Source organism: Antechinus flavipes, chromosome 6 (assembly GCF_016432865.1).
Source record: "Antechinus flavipes isolate AdamAnt ecotype Samford, QLD, Australia chromosome 6, AdamAnt_v2, whole genome shotgun sequence".
NCBI classification, from domain to species: Eukaryota; Metazoa; Chordata; class Mammalia; order Dasyuromorphia; family Dasyuridae; genus Antechinus; species Antechinus flavipes.
This window is the reverse complement of record NC_067403.1, coordinates 52515633-52540051: the sequence shown is the minus strand read 5'-3', so window position 1 is coordinate 52540051 and position 24419 is coordinate 52515633. Positions and strand designations below refer to the sequence as shown.

The 24419-nt window shown below is 34.2% G+C and overlaps 1 protein-coding gene across 1 annotated transcript; it reads left to right on the top strand.

Moving 5' to 3' along the window:
- LOC127541386 (transmembrane protease serine 11G-like) lies at positions 1–23544 on the top strand. Its single transcript, XM_051966669.1, has 9 exons — positions 1–91; positions 4352–4458; positions 7624–7691; positions 8430–8593; positions 12059–12097; positions 13181–13358; positions 15921–16180; positions 22281–22423; positions 23386–23544. Exons 1-9 carry the CDS (start codon positions 1–3, stop codon positions 23542–23544), a joined length of 1209 nt encoding a protein of 402 aa, XP_051822629.1.
- Positions 23545–24419: the final 875 nt, after the last annotated feature.

The window sequence follows — 24419 nt, the reverse complement described above, 5'->3', positions numbered from 1 at the left end:
ATGAATCCCTGGATGATTGGTCTCACCATTGTGGCTATAGGTTTGGTTTTGGCACTTGTCATTGGTCTCCCTGTTCATTTTTTAGTATTCGGTAAGTATTAATTTATCCTTATTTTGTCAGTCTTATTACAGTTCCTTTCCATTTCAATGCCATAGCATTTTCTATTGATTTCAACATTCAATTGTCATCTGAATCAATAGGGCTATACTTAGAAAGCAAGTCTATAAATAATAATTTCCCTTTGACTTAAACACTGGGTTATTTCATATATTGCTATTTCCATGTAATGTCTTATATATTGATCTTGATATAGTATTATAATTCATATAATGATGTTGCCACATAATGATATCTCCTGACAAATAGGACACCAAGTATGAGTGTTCTTATCTCTCACATTTCTCACAGTAATGTGATCATGAAATCATATAATTTAATAATTCTGATAATCAGCATGGAATCGTCCTTTGAAAATGTCTTCCAGGCTAGAAAGGTCTAAGTTCAAGTCTATATCTTACACACATTAGCTATATGATTGTAGGCAAATTATATGACCTTTCAATATTTCTGTCAATTTGCTAAAATGAGTGCTGACTTCCGTTGGTAGAGAGAGCTTCCTTATCTAAGAGTTCCCTATAGCAATGAAATCACAGATTTAGCTCATTTCTTGAAACTTACAATTCAACCTAAAACAAATCTTGATCTTTATCCTGCTCTCTACTATATTCAATTTGGCTGTTCAAACTTGTATCATTCTCCCAACATTCCCTTATCCCAGTCACCAGGGGCCATCTATACAAGTTTTCTTTTTCAAGTTGTTACACATCAACAGTTTTTGGAAAATTAAGTTTTTATGGACCCCTGTAATCTTTAGAGCAGTTGACAAACTACTCATTTAAGGGCTGTAATGTATGTATTCAAAGGATAGGTCACTAGGTTACTTAGAAATGCATGAAAATGCTGAGTGTAAAGCTCATGTCTTTAGTCACTGTTCCTCAGGAGACTGATACTAGTGGATCTTTTCAGATAGGGAATTCTGGTCTTCCGTGGTTTAAGTCTATCAGGTATACATAATAAATCTGTAAGAAATATGATGACCCCAAAGAATGAGGGACTATTAGTTTGCCTAAAGAAGGAAAAATCAGCCCAGGTTGGAAAAACAGAACAGATACAAGTTCCTGGGTCAATTAGAATGGGACTGATCCCACAAATAGTTCCTAACTTTACAGCCTGAATGAGATGGGGAGAACTACTCAGAGACGGGATTGGTTGGGAGGAAGGGAGCAGGAAGGAAGGAGAAAAGAGGAAGAAAGGAAAGGAGGAGAGAAGGAAGGAAGGAGAGGAAGGAAAGATGAAAGGAAAGAAGGAAGGAAGGAAGGAAGAAAAAAAGAGATGCATGTATCTCAACACATTCTTATCTGTAAATGGACAAAGTAGTTGCAACATTTTCCTTTTACTAAATTATTTCATTTTTTTAATAATAATTTTCACATCAAAATTAATAAAATACAAGAATGATTCCGTAATTAATACAAGAATAATATTACAACATTTTATAGATTGGAAAGGTCATTCATTATTAGTTATAATAAGAAAGCATTTATTAAATATGTGCCATCTTTAGAGAGCAAGAGCCTACAAAATTACCAATATGATTTGTTAGTTTTCATCAGCCACAAATATTATCTTTAATCATTAAACATTGGGTGAATACTGGGTATGCACATAGACTTGATTTACTCCTCCCATCAAGTATTCTCCTGAGTTCGTTTAGCTACTTCTTATATAATGTTATATAAATTTAATTATCTGTTCATTATTCTTCCATGTACTATGAGCTCCAAGTCGACAGGGACTCTATCTTATCTTATGCCCAAGTTTTCCTGTTTTTCATCAGACTGTAGCAAAGCCTCATTTTCTGCAATGAGTTTTTCCTGATTTCCTTCAGTGCTAGTGCCTTCCCTCTAAGATAATTTCCAATGTAGTTATATCTATCTTATTTATATTTATATTTATATATTTTATGTTTACATTTTTATATTATTTATTTTTATTTATTCACCCTTTATTTATTTATTTTATATATTATTTATTTATTATTATATATAAAATATATATGTATATTTTCTCTCTCCTTAGTTTGTAAGCTCCTTGAGAAAAGGGACTTTTGTTTTGTTTTGTTTTACTTAGCTTTTAATTCCCAATAATTGGCAAATAGTAGGTAACTTGTTAAAGATTTTTACCTCTCACTTTATCCCCAATGCTTAGCATTATGATTGGTAGATAGCAGGCAACTAGTTAAAGCTTGTTGATAACATAGAAGATGGTATACTGCAATATTAATGGCAATAAAGTTGAGTCAAAGATCTTTGAAACAGAGAATTTCACATTTCATCCTGGAGCTTATAAAGCTTATTGAATATAAGAGGTAATATGGCCAGATCTGTTTTCTGGAAGATGAATTTAACAACTAAGTTGTGGATGGATTATAGGAAAGAGACTTGTAGCAGACAGGTCAACAAACATGCTAATCCATTAATCCAGGCTTCAGGGGAGGACAGTATCAGAAGAAAGAAGGGGGTATACCTGAGAAACATTATATGACAAGTAAAAATGACAAGATGTGATTGGATATGAAAGAGAGAAAGAATGAAGAGTCAAGGATGACAACTGGGTTTCTAGCTGGAGTGACTGAAAGGATGGTGGTACCCTTGTCAATAACAGGGATTTTCAGGAGGGGGAAGAGGAAAAATGATTTCAATTTTGGACATATTAGGTTGAAGATGTCTATAAGGTATCTAGTTCAAGATATCTAAAAAGCAAGTTGGAGTTGTGAGATTCTAGTCTGGGAGAGAGTTTAGGGTTGGATAAGTAGATTTGGGATGGTGATTGAAACTTTATGGTAACTAAGTGAAAGCCTAGAGGGAGGACCATCTCCAGTCACCTTGATCCATATCTTGGATGGGGAAACTGAGGCAGGTGACTTTGCCCAGCCCTTCCTCCCTCAAATCCAACTCACTTGCATGTCACAGCATCCACTCCTTGATATCATGGTCCTCTGAGAACGGATGACAAACAAGAGAGAGAAAAGAAGAGGGCCTATGAACGAGCAATGGGGACATTCAGTATTAGGGGTGTGATGGGAATAAAGATTTAGCAAAGAAACATAGGAGAAGTCAGAGAGACAGGGTGAGAACCAGGAGAGATCCATGCCATAAAAATCTAGAGAGAAGAGTATCAAAAAGAACTAGGATTGAGAAAAAAGCTATGAGATTTGGATATTCAGAAATCCTAAGTAATTTTGGAGGCATTCATTAATCATCAACTGTGTATTTGATATTGGAGATAAAAAGGTAGATATAGCAAAGGCCCTGCTCATAGGTTTACAATCTAATATGTGAGGAAAGACACAGCTATAATTTAATTCAATTCAATAAAGATGTATTAAGTACTTATTATGTGCAAGACCCTTCATTAAATGTTGGATATACAGGGAACATTTCTTACCTAGAACTTGAAGTGATGATAATAATAATAATGATTACTATTATTATAGCTAGCACTTTAAAGTTTGCAAAGTTATTTATTCATAAATATGTATAATATATATATGTATGTACATAAACATACATCTGTATGTTTGTGTATGTACTATAAATATATATATGCATATATACCACATATATAGTATATATATTACACTCATTTGATCCTCCTAACAATTCTATAAGTACTGTTATTATCTCCATATGAAGAAACTGTGACACAGAGATCAAGTCTGTGATATATTGAACTTCAGATATTCATATAATTCTAAACTTGGGCCTCTTGGTCCTTCGGTGGATAGATGGCTTGTTTTGGAGTCTGGAAGATCTGAGTTCCAATGCAGACTCAGACACTTTCCAGCTGTATGACCCTGGATATGTCACTCGATCCCTATGTGCCTCAGTTTCCTCATCTATAAAATGGAAATAGTAATAGCATCTGTCTTCCAGGGTTTTACTCAGGGTTGATCGAATTATATAATAACCATAAAATGTTTAGCACATCATGTGGCACATAGTAAGTATTGGTTAATAAATATATATATTTATTAAATATATAATAACATGTTATTATATATTTAATATATTATATAATATATAACATATTATATATAAAATAAAATAAATATTAAATACTTATTATATATATGTATATATAATAAATATTAGATGGTAGTGATGATAGTGGTAGGAATAATAGTTGTTAGAAGGGACATTCTGTGACTTTTCTGCTTGGCAAATTTCTTCTAATTCTCAAAACCCAGTTATACACCGTAAACTCCTCTGATCTTCCTTTCCTTTCTAGATCGAAAGCCACACTACTACCAAACCTCCTTCAGGGTACCTGGTATTGAATATAGCAAAGAACTGGAGCCAGACCATTCTGAAGTTAAAACAAGGATCACCAATCGGGTAAGCTGGATTTTTGCTGACCTTCTGCCAGCATCAGTGCATACCTAAGAATGCTGTTGGGAAGAATTCTGCTGGAGGGAAAGGTTAGTTGGAGTAAATCTGTCTGAAATAATTACGAAAGGATAACCAAAAAGGAAAATTATGTCAGTCTTAGAGAGTTCAACAGTCAGCTAGAAAACACTGTATGTAAGTACATCTCAATAAAAAGTTACTGAAGACATTTGAATACTTATAATGACCTTCATCACCAATTACAATTTATTAAGAATGAACTTAAGTTTAGACCATTCTCTTACCCAGAAACAAAAGCACACGTAATAATTAACAAAGGAAGGGGGTGTTTAGCTGGATCATACCTGTAAGATTCAGAAATATTTCTTCAGAAAACTCTAAAGGGAAAATGAGCAGACAGTGAAAAGAACTGGGGATAGAACAAGGTGGAGTGTATAAGTCATTTTAAAAACATTTAGAAGAAATTAAATCCTAAATTATTACATTTTAATTAGAAAATATAATCAACTATGAGACTCACCAGTATCATAGTAATGGGATGGTGTAGATGTCATTGCCCAACAATATTAATTTCCAATTAGGAGAAAGCCAATATAAGAATCACTGGCTTGTTAGGTATGCTACAAGACAAATATACTATATACATGTACAATTCAATTTATATTACTAGACTATGTTAGTTTAGAAGCTTTTAGGACACTAAACATAATCTTATCTAGATCAAAGTTAGGAGCAAAGTTAGGAACATCCTGAATAGAAGGTAAATTTTATAGACATCTAAGCATTTTAATTAGTTCCAGAAGTCACAGAACGGAACAAAATACTATATATTCCTTTCTTATAACTGTCTACATATCCTATAGATAGAAAGTAGTATATAGCAAAGAGAAAAATGACCCAAAATTGGGGAGCAAGAAACAAAAGGAGTTTTGTAAACTCCAAACTGGGATCGTTCATACCCCTAAGCTGACCTTCTAGGCATCTATAACTGTACCAGAATAGCTCTAAACTAGACATAGTTATATTATCTTACTTTCTAAGTACACCTAATAAGTAATTTAATAATTTCTTTTTTTTTAATTTAATAATTTCACAATCAAATTATTTCAATCTTCTAACCCTAAAACTAATATGACAGACAGGTATTAATGCGAATTTTTAAAAGACAACATTATGATAATCACTCTAGAAAATACAAAGCAATGTATAATATGCATCTTGGATCCCAAGAGTTTGTTATAAATGGATAGACAAGACAAATACCAGTGAAGTAGTTAAATTACAATGTATGATGGCGTATTTTAAATACTAAATGAATTATAGTTATTAAACATGATAGAACTTGAGAAGGGGTAGAAGTCACTACAGCTTGGAGTAATGAGGGAATGAAGGTTCCATGAAAGAGATTTGACTTGAGAGTGATCTTGAAAGATGGGTAGAATTTGAATATACAGAAAAGAAGGGAGAGCTGGGTAAAATTACATAGGAATAAAAGTATATAGGTAAGAATAAGATAAAGTGATACAATAAATGGTCTACAGCACAACAGTGCTCATAGAAGTTCATATATTTACACATTTGGATTCTTTACTAATGACTTTACTTATGACTTACTTATGACTTTAGGCAAGTTGTTTAGCTTTTCTGTGCCTCAGTTTTCTCATTTGTAAAATTGGAGTTTATGGGTGGTAAGGGTGTGATGGGATTAAAAATATAGCAAATGAGACCTCGGAGAGGTCAGAGAGATAGGGTGAGGATCAGGAGAGATCAGTGCCACAAAAATCTAGAGAGAAGAGTATTTAAAGTTCTTTCCAGCTCTAAAATTATGAGTTGGTGAAAGAGGGAGGAAAGGGACAAAATGGTGGAGGTGGAGGAAATTTTAACGATAGAACTTTAAGGAACTAGGGAATCCAGCAATGTTTTTGATGTCAAAAGGTTTAGCAGCAGACAATAAAGACAAAACTTAATTATTAACGAATTAATGATCCTACTTTGGGATCTTTTCATCTCCTCCCTCTTTCTTTATTTTTAAAAGATACTGAGCCATACATTCACTTAAGGTTTGGCACATGATCAGTCATTTCCCCCAAATCCAGTTTGACAGGTAAATGATGATAAATAAAGAGTCAAAAGGGGAAGATCACATATTTCAAAAACAAGCTGTGGTTTGGGGAATAACAATTTACTCTAGGAGTTCATCCCATGGGGCAATATAAGGAGAGAAAGAAATGTTTTTTGTAATTATATTCTATTTCTACTTTTCTACATAGTTCTCCATTAGTATTTTCCTTTTCTTGAAAGTGCTTAATGCATACACACTCCAGTAAATAGAAATCACAAACAACAGAGCAAAAACATTTTACCACAAGAATGAGAGTGTCAAATTCCATCAAAAATTATAACCCCAAAATATTTTTAATTATATATCTATCTGACCCCGTTTGAGATTTCCTTGGCAAAACTACCAGTGTGGTTTATTATTTCCTTCTCCAGCTTATTTTACAAATGAGGAAACTGAGGCAGAGTTTAGTGACTTGCCCCGCGTCACACAGCTAGTAAGTGTCTGAGGATGGATTTGAACTCAGATCTTCTTGATCTCAGGCCCAGGACTCTATCCACCTACTTGTCCCCAATTTGTGTGTGTGTGTGTGTGTGTGTGTGTGTGTGTGTGTGAGAGAGAGAGAGAGAGAGAGAGAGAGAGAGAGAGAATGAATCAGGTTTTGGGGTTCAATGATAATGATAATCAATGATTTGGGGATTAAATGATGACTGCAGAGTAGGAATTAAGATTATTCACAATGATCCTTCAGTGAGAATAGATACCCTGTCTCTGTGTGCCTAATTTTTAAGTATTCATTATTCAATTTACATTACATTAGCACCAGCCTAAACCAATGTTATCATCTATCTTTGACAAATCAAATTCACAAATTTATCTGTTCTACTTCACTTTATGTAAGCTGATCTTTATACAAGTAGGATCTTGCCTAATCTACAAAATGTTTTCTGAAGGCAGTTAAATTAAATATTGAGATAAACATTGACAATTGTAACATTATTCCATTCAAGTTCTTTTAAAAATAGATTTAAGTAATAAGGTGTTCTTTACGGTATCAAATTCAATTCCCTTAATATTCCCTTTTCTTTTTTCAGGTAGATGATATTTTTAGAAAATCCAATTTAAAAGGATACTACATCAATTCTCATGTTGTCAGATTCAGGTAATCACAAATAATCATCTTACAAGCTGAAAAAGAAGACATTTGATTTTAGCGTTTCTTTGGACATATATTGATAGTATGAAAATGATCATTATAATTTTAAATACACCTAGGGGATGAGTAATTTAATAATTTCACAATCAAATGATTTCTAAGTATGTATTACAGAAGACATGGCAAACATTCCAGTATCTTTGCCAAGAAAAACCCATTGAGAGAGGTCCATGTGGTGGTTACAAAGTGAATGACTGAAGAACAACAAAGAATATACAGTGAAAAACACTCAGAAAGCTGGTAAACATGGGAAGTGTGAAAAACATGAAACTGTTTTTTAGTTTTTCTGGAGGGCTGCTTGTTTCCTTAAAGCCAATCAGGAAGCCCAAGTTGTCATGAAATTTTGTGCTCAAACAGACATGTTTATATAATTGATATCAATTTTGGAGGTCCAAGTTATACACAAAGTTGACTGAAATAACAAGAAAAACTTTTTCTTCAGAAAAAAATTAAACTGCTTCTAATACCTTAGACAAAATACCCAAAATACAAAATTTAAAAAATCAGCCAGCACATCTTTTTTTTTTTTTGAGAGGGTAAAAAATGTAACTAAAATAATTCTTGCCAGAGTTATAAGTTATGGTTTCTTGAGAATATAATTCCTGATAAGTAAAAAAAAAAATTAAGGAAATTCTCGTGCTTTGCATCCTTATTTAACTTTCTTTTGCTGATGTTAATTTTCAGTCCGAGCGCTGATAGTGTGAAAGCAGATGTATTGCTTAAATTTCAATTTGCTTATGCCAATAATGAAAACACAATAAAAAAGATGGCTGAAGAGATTTTGAATGAGAGCCTACGTGATGGAACACAGTTCTTGGAAGTGGATGGTTCCTCATCTTATCTTCAAGGTAAGGAGTATTTTCTTTCATGTTAATATACTAGACCTCTTGTTTTTTTCCTCATTAACCTTTGCATTGCTTTCCATTATAATTTCATTTCTATACTTTTATAAAATTAAGGTGCTTTGAGAAATATTTTTAACTTGTCATCTACTGGGACATGAATTAGGTCCCATACAATACATACAATTTTATGCTTCTCAGGTACTTTTTCCCTAAAATCTTTTTTGATCTACCTACCTCTCCAGTACCTCCTTTACCTCAAGAAGTAAAAGCACCCATTTCCTCCTCATATTTTCCTACAACATTTTTATGTCTCTCCCTTTGTCTTGACACAATTTTATCTTGAACATTTGTTTGTGGGAACATCTGATCTCCTTGGATCAAACATCATGAGAATTTGGGCTATAGTGTCTCTTATTTTTGAATTCCTAGAACCTAATATACTGCCTTGTACAAAGTAGATTGGTTAGATAGTAGATATAGAGCTGAAAGGGACCTCAGCTATCATTTAGTTCAAGCTAGAGTGTTTTGAAGCCAGATCTAACTGGCTCTCATGAGCTGATCATTAAATTTTCAGTTTGTGTATTTATACCTACGAAATTAGCAATAGTTGCACATCAAAGGTTGATGGATTTTGATGATGGCCTAAATTTAAGAAAGTGACAGAGATAAAGTTTCTAATGTAGATTAAATTTTAACATATTTTGTGCTTACTTTTTTTTTGAGAGCTGGTTGTTAAACATTTGGCAGTATGCACAAATCTAACCTTCTTATTTTATAGATTAAGAAATTGAGGCCCAGAAAAATGAAGTCATTGGATTAAGAAAGGTTTAAATCTAAATTCTCTGTCTCTAAAGTTAGTCCTATTTCTACTCTCCCTATAAAGAATTTTAATAAATTAGTTGTTATAGAAAATGGTGTAGCAGGAAGTATAAAATAGTATAGTAGGAAGACTATGGTAAGTTCAGGTAAGAGACCAAGAATTTCATTCTTATCATTTACTAAGTGTGTGATCCTAGAGGAGTCATTTTCCTCTCTGACCTTCAGTTTACTCATATGTTAAATGAAAAGGTGGGACTAAATGACCACTTAATTTCCTTCTAATTCTAAATGTATGATCCTATTAATAGCAGCACAATTTTCTTTTAGGATTCTACCTATAATCTCATTGGGAAAGGTATTTAATTCTCTATGAAGAAACTACCTTTACCCATGCAGATTGCCACTGAAGCATTAATGTATACTATTAAAAGGTTTCCTGCAGCACTGAGAGATTCTGTGAGCTGTCCAAGGTCACAGTGCATCAGAGGTTGGACTTGCACTTGGCTTATTTTGGATCTGAGGATGACTTTCCAAACACTTACTAGCTCATTATCACTTTGAAGCACATGATATATAGGATATAAAACATTTCTTCCTTCTGGGACAATATTCAAGAACTGTTTAGGAAAATGTACTGTGCCAAAAGCAAATCAAACAAATTTCTCTACCTCTCCCTTTGCTGCCAATTCAACTATTTTCTATTGCCTCTAGTACTCTTCTGTTCTCTCCCCAACTCCCCTATTTCCCTTTCATCCTAGTCAGAATTGTGGAATTAGTAAAAAAAAAAAAAAAAAAAAAAAGAAGAAGGAGAATTTGGTGCTTGGGGCATAGATTAAATGATAGGAATCACTAAAGGCTACAATTATGTTTCAGTAGACCTGTTCCTCCCAGACAAGACAGGGGTGGCCAGAGGGACCATCATCAGGAAGAGAAAGATGTCTATCCCTAACAACATGGTGAACACAGACAGTCGTCTTATCAGTCACAACAGCATAAATAGCTAATAAATGTTTGGAGCATGATATCAAAGATGGTTCATTAAATTTCCAGATTGTTATCATTATCATCCTTACAAATTAATTTGAAGTTACTATATTTTCTTAGAACCTTTAACACACAAGTTGGCAGATAGACAAATCTGATTGTGGAGCTGTCAAAATATTTCCAGTGCCTAGTAATTCTTCTCATGTTATTTGTTTCTCACTACTTCTGGGGAGGAGAGTAGACATGTTATTATCTCACTTTCAAAGAGGGAAGAAACCTAGTCATAGACTTGGTTGAGATCAGAGAGTAAGAAAATAGTGCAAAGGTTGGAACCACTTCTGTGGTCTACTCATTTTTGAGCATCATTAATCTTATATCTAAATATGAAATCAAAAACTAGAGAATCCTAAATCCTAGATACCCAAAACTATTGAAATTTTAAAAAATTATTATTTATTTTTTAATATTTTTTTAAATGTTGAGTTCCAAATTCTCTAGCTCCTTGCATTCCCTAACCCAGACAAGAAATTCAATATCAATTATACATGTTAAATAATGTAAAACATATTTCCATATTAGCCCTGTCACAAAAAAGCAAGAAAAATAAAATGAGAAAATTATATTTCAATTTGTACTGAGTTCATCGGTTCTCTCTCTGGAAGTATATAACATTTTCCATCATGAGATCTTTGGAATTGTCTTGGATCATAGTACTGATCAAAGTGTTAAATCTCTCACAATTGCTATCATAATAGTGCTTTCTAAGTATAATGCTGTCCTGTTTCTATTCACTTCATTTTGTATCAGTTCATATACATCTTGTCAGGTTTTTATGTTTTCTTATATATTTGGAAAAGCTTTAATAGGTGTTTTCCATCTTTCCATCACTATTTTCCTTCTCAACCTTTCTTTTTATTCTATTCTTGTTATATTATCATTTCCCCTTCCCCTCTTATTCCTTATTTTACCCAGTTCTCTAAACTTCCCTTCCTTTTAGTCTCCCCTCACCTTCCTAATATTATTTTATATATCATTTAAAAGTTCCTCTCCCAACCCATCAACCATTTTTCTTATCTCTCTTGAAATTCAGAAGACTTCTAAACCTTTTAAAATATATATTTTGTTTTCTCTTCATCCCAGATGAGAGTAAGGTTCCAATATTATTCATCCCCCCTTAGTTCTTCTGTGTAAATTCTTCTTTTCATGCCACATTTTTAATTAAATCTTTTTATTTTGAAAATTTATGCATGGATAATTTTCAACATTCATCCTTGCAAAACCTTGTGTTCCAAATTTTTTCCCTTCTTCCCCCCACCCCCTTCCCTAGATAGCATGTATGCTACAATATATGTTAAACATGTGGCAATTCTTCTATACATATTATCATGCTGCACAAGAGAAATCATATCAAAAAGGAAAAAACCAAAATGCAAGCAAACAACAACAAAAAAAGTGAAAATACTATGTTGTTCCCATAGTCCTCTCTCTGGGTATATAATAATTGTTCCTTTTACCTTTTCCCATATAATTTTGTTTTGTAGAATCACATCGTACACAACTCTGTTCTAAAAATTTGTGCCATGTTACTACAATATTTGAAAGTAGTAAATACAATCATTATAATTCCTTAATAAGTCAATATCTTACTCTACTTTTCTATTTCAGCCATCAATACAGCAAAAGCAGAACACCTTATACATAGTGGTAAGTACAGTATTTTTAACAAAAGATTCACAACATAAAGATTAAGCCCTTGACAAATCTGCATGTTAATTGTTTTTCCTCAAATATCAGAAATGATAAAATTATACAATTTTCATTGATATGAGGAGTTTTTGTCCTAGAGATGATTTTTGTAATGCTCATTTTTGCTGTAGTTTAGTTTTTCTTTCTCTTAAGTTCACTCAAATTTAAAAAAAACCCAGTTCTCAACAAAACAATCTTCATGGAATGGAGGGCCTCTAGGTCTAAAAAATAATGCCAGTTGAGAACAAGATCTAAAAATTTTTTTATCAAGGTGAAAAGACTGCAAATACAATCCCTGTGACAGACTTTTTTGGTCTCAGTTTTCATGTCTCCAAAATGTCTTTGCTGACTGCCAAGGTCCCTTCCAGCTCTAATGCTATGCTCCTAAAATCCTATAACTAAGCTCATTGTCTTGAACATATAGCCTATGGCTAAAGAAATGAAGGTCTTAGCTTGGGGGAAAGAAAATTTAGAGGAGGATGCACACGAGAAATTTGAAGAATTGTCATGCAGAAGAGAGAATGAATGAATGAGTCCTTCTTGGCCTTGGAGGACAGAACCCAATTCATGAATCAAAGCATCCAGGGGGGCAGATTTCAACTCAAGTTAATAAAGAACTTTCTAACAGGTACATTTGTCTAAAAAGAGAATAGCTGCCTGGAGGGATAATGAGTTACCCATCACTGGAGATTCTTAGTCAGAGGCTAGATCATTACTTGTCAGAAATTCTGCTAGGATTTCTTATTTATATAATGGTTGCACCAGAAAATCTCAAAAGTCTATTCTACAATTCTGTCATTCTCAATGTGAATGTACCTGCTACTAATTATTATTATATAATTATATAAATTACATCATTGTTATATAACATTATATTATTATATATTATATAAAATTATATTATGTTATATAGTATTATATTCCGTTATTATTATTGTCACTTTCTTATTATATTATATGTTACTAAATATATTATATAAAAACATAAGCAAATATATGAATAATTCTTTAGCAGTGACCATTCTTGTTTTCCTCTAATAGGTTGTGGGATGGGAATAGACCCTTCATTTCTCACTGAAAGAATTTCTAATAGTGGAACATTCTCACAGAAAGCTTCTTGGCCATGGCAAGCTAGCTTGCAGGTGGATAGATATCATATCTGTGGTGCTTCTCTGATTAGTGACCAGTGGCTGCTGACTGCAGCTCATTGCTTTAATAAGTAAGTCTCTATTCTTCATTAAGTCTATCTTACCATTTAATGAATCAATCAAACCACAAATATATGTTGGCAAAATTATTGCAACTGTTTGTTTATATATATATATATATATATACATATATATATGTGTGTGTGTGCGTGTGTGTGTGTGTGTGTGTATAATGTGTGTGTATATATTTATATATTATATATATATATTTATAATGGGCATCATATTTCTTTTTTTTCTTATAGGTGGGTGGGAAAGAAAGAATATGGAATTAAAAATAAAAATTTTATTCTTTTTTGAAAAAGAATATTTTAAAAAGGAAGTTTGTTTGTCTCCTAAAGGTTAAAGAGATGGAGGTCAACATATTGAAAAGATATAGAGTTAATGAAGGTTTTCTGTTTGTTTTTAGACAGAGAGGAGACCTGGGCATGTTCGTTGGCTTTAGAGAATGAGCTAGTAGATGGAAAATGTTAAATATCAGAGAGAGATGGTGTGGGGACATCATGCCTGAGGAGATAGGAGAGAATGGGATTAAGGATACAAATTAGAGAGATTGAACTAGGTAACAAGAAGGGCCATCCCTCCATTAGAAACTGGGGTAGAAGGACAAAATGTGAGATACTATCAAATGGTTTTGAGATGTAGAGTAGAAGAGATGTAGAATCATACAGCAAATGGTCTTTATTTTCCAAAAAAAAATTACATTAAGATCCTTTGCCAAGAGAAAACAAGGAGAGATATAGTGTGGGAGTCTTACAAATAAAATTTAGAATATTGGAGAGTTATACCAAAAAATCAGGTTTGAAAAAAGCAAAAGAATTGCCTTATGGTAGTGAAGGCCTGAGTGAGATGACGAACAAATTTTGTAGAAACTTTATAGTGTTCCCAATCAACAAAGTTACATCACTTTTCCAGGCCATGTCATCAGCTTGTGAATAGAAGAGAGAGAAAATGGTGAGACACAATTTAAGGCTGAGGTTTGGCAGGGTATGAATCATATTGAAAAATTAAAAAAAAAGTCTCGTTCCTCAACTATATAGGGAGCTAAGTCAAATTCACAAAAATAAGAGCCATTCCCTAATTAATAAATGGCTAAAGGATATGAACAGATGGTTTTCAGAAAAAGAAATCAAAGCTATCAATAATCATGTGAAAAATACCCTAAATCACTATTGACAAGAGATACACAAATTAAAACAACTTGGTCTTACAATTATCAGATTGGGTAATATAACAGAAAAAGAAAATAACAAATGCTGATGGGAATGTGAAAAAACAGGGACACAAATGCATTGTTGGTTCAACTATTCTGAAAGCAATTTGCCCAAAGAGCTGTAAAATTATATGTGCCCTGTGAACCAGCAATATAACTACTGGATCTATATTCACAAAAATATCAAAGAGAATGGGAAAGGACCTATATGTACAAAAATATTTCTAGGAGCTCTTTTTGTAACGGCAAAGAACTGAAAATTGAGGAGAGGCCCATCAGTTGGGGAATGGGAGAATAAGCTGTAGTATATGATTGTGATGGAATATTATTGTGCTATAAGAAATGACAAGGGGAATGGTTTTACAAAAATCTGGGAAGATGTATGTGAAATGAAGCAGAGTATAGTGAGCAGAACCTAGAGATTATTATATTGTAACAGGAATATTGAAATAATGACCAACTATGAAAGACTTAATAGATACTCTGATCATATACCAATCTGATAAAAATATTATCTACTTCCAGAGAGAAATTGAAGCGCTCTGAGTATAAATTGAAATATATTTTTAAACTTTTTATTGCTTTTTTAAAACATGGCTAATATAGAAATGTATTTTGCATGATCACATGCATATTTGAAATATTGCTTGGCTTCCTGTTGGGGATAGAAGGAGTGGGAGGGAGGAGAGAATTTGGAACTCAAAATGTTTTTAAAACTAATGCTGAAAATAAATAAATAATATATTTTTTAAAAAAGAGTACAAGCCAGTGTCACATTTGACTGGTTGACTAGAAAGTCAAATTAAGAAGGAAGAGAAGTATAATCAGAGAAGGGATGATGGCCACATAGAAAGATATGGAAAACATGATGAGAATTAAGAATAAACTTAAAACTACTCTGAATCTTTAGTTTCATTTTTGTTAATAAAATACTTATAAAATTAAAGGCACTTATATCTGGGGTGAGTCTTTTATCTTGACAGTGTATTTGAGAGACACTAGTAACTTTCGTTGACCTCTAGCCTCTCTCTCTCATATCTCCTGCAACTCATATCTCCTGAAATCCCAACATTAGAAATTATTTTTTGAGTATTGAAGACTTTTAGATCTTTGAAAATTCCCTTTGTAGGTATTCCTGGGGAAATGTCTTCAGCTATGTTTAGTAGAAGTTTACTGACAACTAGCTAAGAGTGAGATGGGTATAAAAGAAGGCAACTCGCAAGTGAATGTGGGAAGCACCAAAGTCAAACTTCAAAATTTTGTCTACATAGTCGGCTACAAATTGTAAATCTATGTTTTAGAATCAATGAAGCCTTAAATCAAACACACACTGACTCTTACCTTTTCCCTTCATGAGCAGCAATAAAAACCCACGACGATGGACTGTTACTTTTGGAACAACTCTCCGTCCTGCCCTGATGAGGCGAAATGTTCAGTCAATCATTATTCATGAAAATTATGCCTCCTACAAACATGAAGATGACATTGCTGTTGTACTTCTTTCCACTCCAGTTACTTTTTCAGAAGATGTCCGAAGTGTATGTCTCCCAGAAGCTACTTTTGAAGCTTTGCCCCACTCTGCTGTGGTTGTCACTGGATGGGGAGCATCTAGAGAAAGTGGTGAGGGTCTTGGCAAAGGGACATAATCCCAACCAATATTTATTTTAAATTAAGTGTGATTTTGCTACTAATTTGAAAGTTTTCACTAGCCCACAGATTAGATAGCAAATCTTTGTGAACAAAGACAAGATCCATTATCCCATAAGGCAATGCTTTAAATTTGATTATATTGTTTGCTAGTCAATTTGAATAGTCCATCTGACTTTCATTTTCATGAAAATAGACCTCTATATCTACAGTGCTGTGCAGGTCACAATTAGGAAGATGAAGCATTTGGTTTATAGGTGGGGAAAGTCCCTAAATCAATCAGGAATTAATCTTCTTTTTATATAAAACACTTGAAGGTTGTTCCACTCATCTGGGGAAGAGTATAGGGAGTTCTTTCAAAACAAGCTTATTTTCCTCTTTCTTTGTATTTGCTCTGGATAATGGATGACTGGGGAAATGTCTTTTTGTCTGTCAACTCCAAACCTTCCACAAGGAAACTACTGCTAGTGTGCTGTTTTCTCTTGGATTGGTGATTCCATGTATAAAAACTTATTTAGCCTCTCTTCTTTTCAACATTCTCAATATTTTATTTAAATTGATCTTTTTTCCTTTCCCTCTCCTGGGGAATCTGTGTTACTAAGGAGTTCTATCCTTTCCCTTCCTAAGTTGTAGATTCTACTAAGAAAGATAATCATCTGGCCTTCATATTTTCATCTCTTACAGGGATCCCTCCCTTTAGGGTCAAGATCTTGATTTGAAAATCTTGTCCAAGGGGGTTTCATCTTTATCTTCTTATTCTAGGACAATCCTCCTCAGTGCAGGAATTCTAATTCATCTCTAGACTCATCTTAGCACTTTATAGTACCAGTTTGTTGTATATAGATATAGAGGTGTTAGGAAAAACTAGTACCTGAGGTGTGAGGTCTGCTGAGACCTTTTCAGAGCTGCTTTTCACCTTTAGTGTCCACCTGCCAACTCTCATCTGTTACTCCAATATGAGTAACAGACATAGTAGCTATACCCCAGTAAACCATTTTGGTAGACCAACTAATTCACCATTCATGTAAAGACTTCCCTGGTAGAATGGACAGATGTGAACAATTTGTTCCAATGGTCATGAAAGCAGCAGAAACAAGTGCTGTGGAATACTTAGAGCTTGATTATGTACCAAAAACAACAAGGTCATCTCTCTATCCTGAGCCATTATCAGTCATCTTGACTTTGTCTTGTCACTGAACTTTGATGACTGGAAAAAGAAATGAGACCAAGGATTTCATGCAATTCTGACACAATTAATTAATTAGTCCAATTTATGCATAACTTAAAAAACATCACTAAATGTTATGGAACATTTTGCTATTTTTACTTACCTTGAAGTCCTGTGGTGACAAGCAAATGATGAAGTAACAGGTACAGAAACGTTGGTATCCAATAGATTATGTCATTGTAAGAAGAGACAGGATGTGAGAATAATGAAGATGATACTCTATATCAGAGTGCTGGACCGATCATAGACTTAGCCTCTCTAAGCTAAATGTTCACATTCAACAAAAGCAATGATTTCAAGGCAAGACAACTGCCAGAAGACTTAATGTTAACAGATGAGAGTGTTTCTCTGAAAAGGATTTAGAACAGTTTGTTGCTAACTTGGAAAGAAAGCTGAGCCAATACCCAGTTGGCAACAGTGGAGTAGAAAAGGAATGGGCAGCTTTCAGATATTTGTTTGCTCATTCAAGCCTGAACACTTGCAAACATTAAAATTACCTTGATGAAAATGATGGGAAAATTCCAAAGCTGCTGAATAAAAACTGAAGATTCCATAGGATTTACCATTAGATTAGTTAATTTGTCTCCAAGAAGGCACCATTTAACTCCACAAAAAAGTAAAGTGCAAAGCTTTGAGAGATACAAGATTCTTGGCTAACTAAAAAGACAGATGAAATTCAGTTTTATGCTGATAATATCAATCCAAAGCTCTTTTTGAATGCCCAGAAGGCTATTTATGAGCCAACGACCTGTGGTATATGTCAACTGCTCAATGCTAATGAAACCACATTGATTAGTGTGATAATGACATGATACTGAAGATAGGGGCTGAATGTTTCCCTAGTGTTCTCAACAACTCATCAACAATCAACATTGAAGCCAGTGACCATGTAGCTCAGACTGAAATCAATCCCTATCTAACTGAATTTCCAATCGAAGACAAGGTTTTGAATGCCATTAGGCTCCTCTCATGGAGCAAAGGCCTGATATTGATTCTGTGCCAGCTGAGATTTGGAGAGACATGGAGTTTACTGCCCACACAAAACTGACTGGCGTCTTCTGGATTATATGGCAAGAGGAGATTATCCCCCAGGAGTTCAAGGACAAATTTGTCCGTCTGTATAAAGGAAAAGAAAATAAGTTGTCCTGTGACAATCATAAGTGACAATCTGTGACAATCTGTCACTGCTATCAAAATTCTTGCCAGAGTCCTCCTGAAAAGGATATGGATATCTGTGGTTTCAGAAAGGGTTAAAAAACCAGTTGACTGTATTTGCTGCCTAACAACTACAAGAAAAATGCCAGGAACAGAACAGAAGTCTGTAGATAACATTCATTGATCTGATCAAGGTCTTTGCTACTGCCAGTCCTGAAGATTTGTGGAAAATCATAGCAAAATTTGGTTTTCCAGCGAAGTTCATCAGAATTGTACATCAGTCTCATAATAGAATGATTGCACAGATTCTGAATACTGGAAGATGCTTTTGATCTTTCCCATTCACCAGTGGACTGAATCTGGGTTACTGGGCCCCATGCTTTTTAGCATGATGTATTCATTGATGTTGACACACGCATCCAACAAAGACAAAAATCACTTCAAGGTAAGCTACTTGATGGCATAATATTTAACTTAAAAAAGCTACGAGACAAACCTTTAAGGACTGCTGGACTCTTGGGCCTCCACGGCTGAGATGCAATAAAGTAGGAATTGATTCTCTGCTGTTTATTCTACCTTTGGCCTGACAATGAACATCAAAGAAACTAAGAGGTCTTATACCAGCTAAAAGCACATCATTTATATATTAAACCACCAGTTATAGCAAATGGAGAAATTTTAAATGCTATGGACACATTCATTTACCCTTGCCAGCCCACTTTCCAGGAATATATATAAAGAGATAGATAGATAGATAGATATAGATATAGATGAGAAGATTAATACATGCATTGCCAGAGTTAACTTATGTTTGGGAGACTCCAAAGGAAGATGTTGAAGAGAAGCATTATTAGGCTGTCTATCAAAGTGAGGTTCTGTAAAGCTGTTGTGCTAATCTTATTGTCGTATGCCTGTGAATACCAGCACCATGCCAGGAAATTAAATCATTCCATTTAAATTGTCTGAGGATGATCACTTAGCAAGGCAAAATACCAGATATTGAGGTCCTTCTTTGAGTGAACTGCCAAACACTCAAATTCTCCTGCAGAAAGCACAACTCTGGGGGCTTGGCCATGTGTTTCAAATGTCAAATATATTTTTGGCTAGAAGACTATTTTAAGGAGAACTCACACAAGGCAAGTTCTCACAAGGAGGCCAGAGGAAGGAATACTCAGAAGGTCTTTCTGAAGAGCTCTGGATTCAATTGTGTGAGATGGGAGACATCAGCACAGAACCTCCCATAATGACATTCCTAGATCAAGATGCTGTGCTTTATGAGGAAAACAGAATTGTAGTAGCGCAAAAGAAATACAACATGCACAAATTTAGACATTTTCACTCCGAATGTTCATAAAGACCATTTGTGTCCCACCTGTGGTAGAGCTTTCTGAGCTTGTTTTGGTTTAGTCAGCCATAATTTTTTTTTTTTTTTTTTAGTTTGCCACTTTATTTACAAGTTGTTTGTTTAAATATCTGCAAGTTGCGGGGGAAATTGTAATGGGCTGAGGCTTGAGTTGATGCACTGAGGTCCCAAGCACATGAGGCTAAATAGTAATTGGACCATACTCTATTAATATATAAGCTTGGAGAAAGAATGGCCCCCGCCCACTCTTTGTGCAAGTCCTGATGTGTTGTATAGGAAATGACGATTTTGGTGGGTGGAGGCAGGGGAGTGGAAAAGGAAGGGGAAGGAGAGACTTTTGGGATTGCCTTGCCACGGTTTGCTCAGCTCACATCTCTCTCTGTTAGCTGGCTTCCTGTCGCAACTGTCCATATTGCTATCGCAACCTTTCTTGCCTATATTTGCTATCACAATCTTTATTCACCTCTTCACTTCAATAAATATTGAAGATTCTTCTCTTAACCTGAATTCCTGACTCCGGCTGATTTTAAATACGCGGTCATTACAGGAAATCAGCTTTTTTTTTTTGTACAGTTAAACACACTATACCTTGACCTTAACACAATGATGTCATTTTGGTCACCTTTGAGAATGTAGGATCACAATCAACATACACCTTCCCCAAGTAATGCTAGAATTAAGCATCTGTTGCCATGGTAGAATCATAGGGAAGAAGGACCTTTTCACCTGTCTCTGTGAACCTTGATTTAGGAGAGGTTCCTTGCTTTGATTCCAATCAAGGAATGCTACTTGCATCACTGGGCTATGTAAATATGTTTTCACACCAAAAATAGGAACCCTGGGCCCTAGAGGACTCAGGAGATATGGAGAAATCAGGCCTCTGGGTGATTTCCCTTAGTCTAGCATCAGAATTCTCTTTTTTTCCCATAGGTTCACTTCCCCTTACCCAAAAGCAGATTCACTAACACTTTCAAGCCATGTGAGGAGAAAATCACAATAACAACCTTAAGATTCCTGTCACTCCTGATTCCCTCCCAAGTTGTACGGCCTCCAGGACTTAGAAACTACAATTATTTCATTATGTAGATCCCTCCTCCTGGGAAAACATGGTTGACCACATCTGCAACTACCATATAACTCTGATTATCCTGCATGCAACCATCTCTTAGATCAAGAGACTTCCATCTCTGCCATGAAGTGGGGATTTCAGACAATTCCTGGAGACTGTAACAATAGATAAGTGCTTCTCAGAAACAGAAGTTCACTCTTAGGTCTTTGGTCTCTGAGCCATGCTCAAAAAAGAGAAAAAGGGGAAATGATTGATTCTGCAATTAAACTCTGTTTTATTGGCCAACTTAGTTCAAACTTATCATGCTATCCCAATTGATGATATACCACAAAAAGCCTCAGACAGTGGCTTTCCTGTAAGTTTATCAAATTGGTCATGGAATTCCCCTGCTGAACCTCTTACATTTAGTAGCAAGTACTTTAAAATGAGTAGTTTTCTAATAAGTCTCTGGTTTCTTCAGGAAAAGCACAGCCTCATGAACACAAGTGGAATTTATTCAAATAGATGATAAAGCCAACTAGATTATAGACAAAAAGTTTATGGAACATGGATGCTGAAAGGTCGCCTTGGATACTTTCAGATGAGAGGCAGGTTCAAATCTGAGCCTTTAGAGTCTCTAGTCCCATGCCAACTATTAGTATGCTGAGGTGGGCACTAACTGTTTTATATATAAAGTTTATTAGTAAAGAAATAATAACAAATCTTGACTTATAATTGGTTCATCTTCTTCAACTATACTACATATCCTGGAGAAGTTTAGACATTGGTTGACCTTTATTATATCATAGTCTTGAATCTGGGATCTGACAAGATCTACTCATCTATTGTACATACTCAAGTGTACCTAGTCTATTTTATGTTAATCAGTACAAAAGGTTTTGTTGTTGCTGTTTTAGTCAATTAAAATTAGCTTCACAGAATTCCCTCATCTGTTTTCTGAATATAGAGCTACATGCTTTGGGGAAGCCAGCTGATCACAGCCCAGGCCCAGGTCTTAGCAGAAAAGTAGACAGAAATAGTTGTCAAGAAAGTACTAGCACAGAATTATAATATTTTTCTTCTTATATTGAGGTGCTCAAATGAAAATTAAGCCTAAAGTTACAGAAATTAAACCCAACCATAAGATTTACTCTGAAAAATGGAGCTCTATTCATTAGGTGTATACCATTTTATGAGATGGGCTACATCAATTATGCAACAATAAATAGGAAACCCATCAGTGAAGAAATACTAGGAAAATTTTCCCTCTCATTCTTAGGTCCAATTCCAAATAAATTACGAGAAGCCAAAGTGGAAATCATAAGCAAGGATGTCTGTAACCAAAGAGATGTCTATGGTGGAGCTGTATCATCAGGAATGATATGTGCAGGATATTTATCAGGAAAAGTCGATGCTTGTGAGGTAAGTTTTATTTGGAAGCCACATAAATTATCATTCTAAATAAGGAAAGTTCTTTTCAACCTGTGAATAAAAGCAATTTAGGAACCTTCATGAAACCTAGATATTATGGTGGAGAGAGGGAAATGGGAGGAAAAGCTAATAGAGAAAAGACCTCTCTCAAGACTTTCTTGTTGCTCAGGACAACTTAGAACAATTGGAAATTATGACTTACAAATGAGAAAGAAGTAATAGGAGATAAAAAGGGCCCTTTGGGGGAAATCCTAACAATATGATAACAAATACTAAATATTCTGTGTTTGGCAGTGTTATGATAGTTTAGAAAAGGGAGAAATTACTTCTATTGGGGGCAGAAGGAGAACAGAATTTCAGGAAAGACTAATTCAAGGAAGAAAAATTAGTTGATTGTATTCAAACCAATTTGGAGACTGAATAAGAAATCCCAGTCTCATTATCACTATTCTTTAGCTAAAAGAAGAATGATAAACTGTAGAATAAAGATGATCCAAAATTATCAAATAAACAGAAATGGTATGAAGACTAGGAGAGGCTGGTAACTTTGTCAATAAGGGATTTATCTACTGCTTGCCCTTTTATTTTTTCTAGTATTGGGGGTTGGGGAAAGCTAAGCAGCACAGTGCATAGAATGCTGCATTTAGCAAATGAAAATTCACATGAATGAATGAATAAAATGAAAGTTTGAATTCTGTCTCTGATGCTTATTAGCTCTGTTATCCTGGGACAATCACTTAATTCTCTCTCAGACCCAGTTTTTCCTTCAGTGAAATAGGAACAATTATAGTACTGTCTCTCCCGGTGTTATTGTGTAGCTCAAATGGGATAATATATGTAAAGTCCTTTATAAAACTTAAGGCACTACATAAATATTAACTATGATTGTTTCTGACACTCATTTATGAAATTATTTTATGTAATAAAGTGAATTATTTCTATTATTCCCTTAGGGTGATTCTGGAGGACCACTGGTTATACCAGAGAATAGGATCTGGTACATTATTGGAATAGTAAGCTGGGGAATAGGCTGTGGAAAAGTAAACAAGCCTGGACTCTATACTAAAGTGACCCGTTATCGGGATTGGATCAAATCAAAAACTAACATCTAATGCAATGTCTTTGTCATTTTTATGTAAGGAATGGACACATCATATACAGGTCAAGATTCTCAAATGTATGTTTAATTTATGCTTAATTTATATTTTTGCGTCCACATATTTTTATTCTTTGAATATAAGGAACAGAAAATACAGCCACTCTTTGACAACTCTCATCTCACAAATTAAATTTATTATGCATTTATTACGTACCTATTATTATAAGGATCAAGCACTATGATCTCTTATCCTATAATACATTATAAAATATGTATAACTTGAGAAAAGTAAAAATCTTATTACTTTAAATAGTTTCATCTTTCATGGCACTCTCTAATCCTCTAAGATATAACTAGGCTCTGTGTGTATTTGTTCATTTCTAATTTCCCTGTTACTCAAAGCATAATGTAAAAGAAAGAATCTGACAGTAGGAAATAGGAGATCTGGATTCCTTGTACTGTTAATTAGTTACATAATCTTGGGCAAGATACTCAATATTCTAGGGTTTCAGTTTCCTCATATTCAAATAAAAGGATTGATGGTTTATAGACCTAAATCTTCTTCAATTTTAAAAGTCTGTGATAATCTGCTCAATCTTGGATTTCAGTCCTTAAAGCCAGGGGTCTTTAAAGTTTGTGTGTATTTTCATGGACACTTTTATCAATCGGTAAATAAAGCCCATGAGCCCCTTCTGAAAATGTGCTTTTTTAAAAAAAAACTCATAATGTTAAAAAAAATGCAAATGTTTCAAGTTAGATGTTAGTGAAAATGAAGATTTTTTTCATTAAAGTTCATCAATCTCCTTGACATCTATGAACCCCTTGACCCCCAAATTAAGGATTTTTACTTTAAATCTGGCTCAAGCAGATGAGTAAACATTTGTCCTA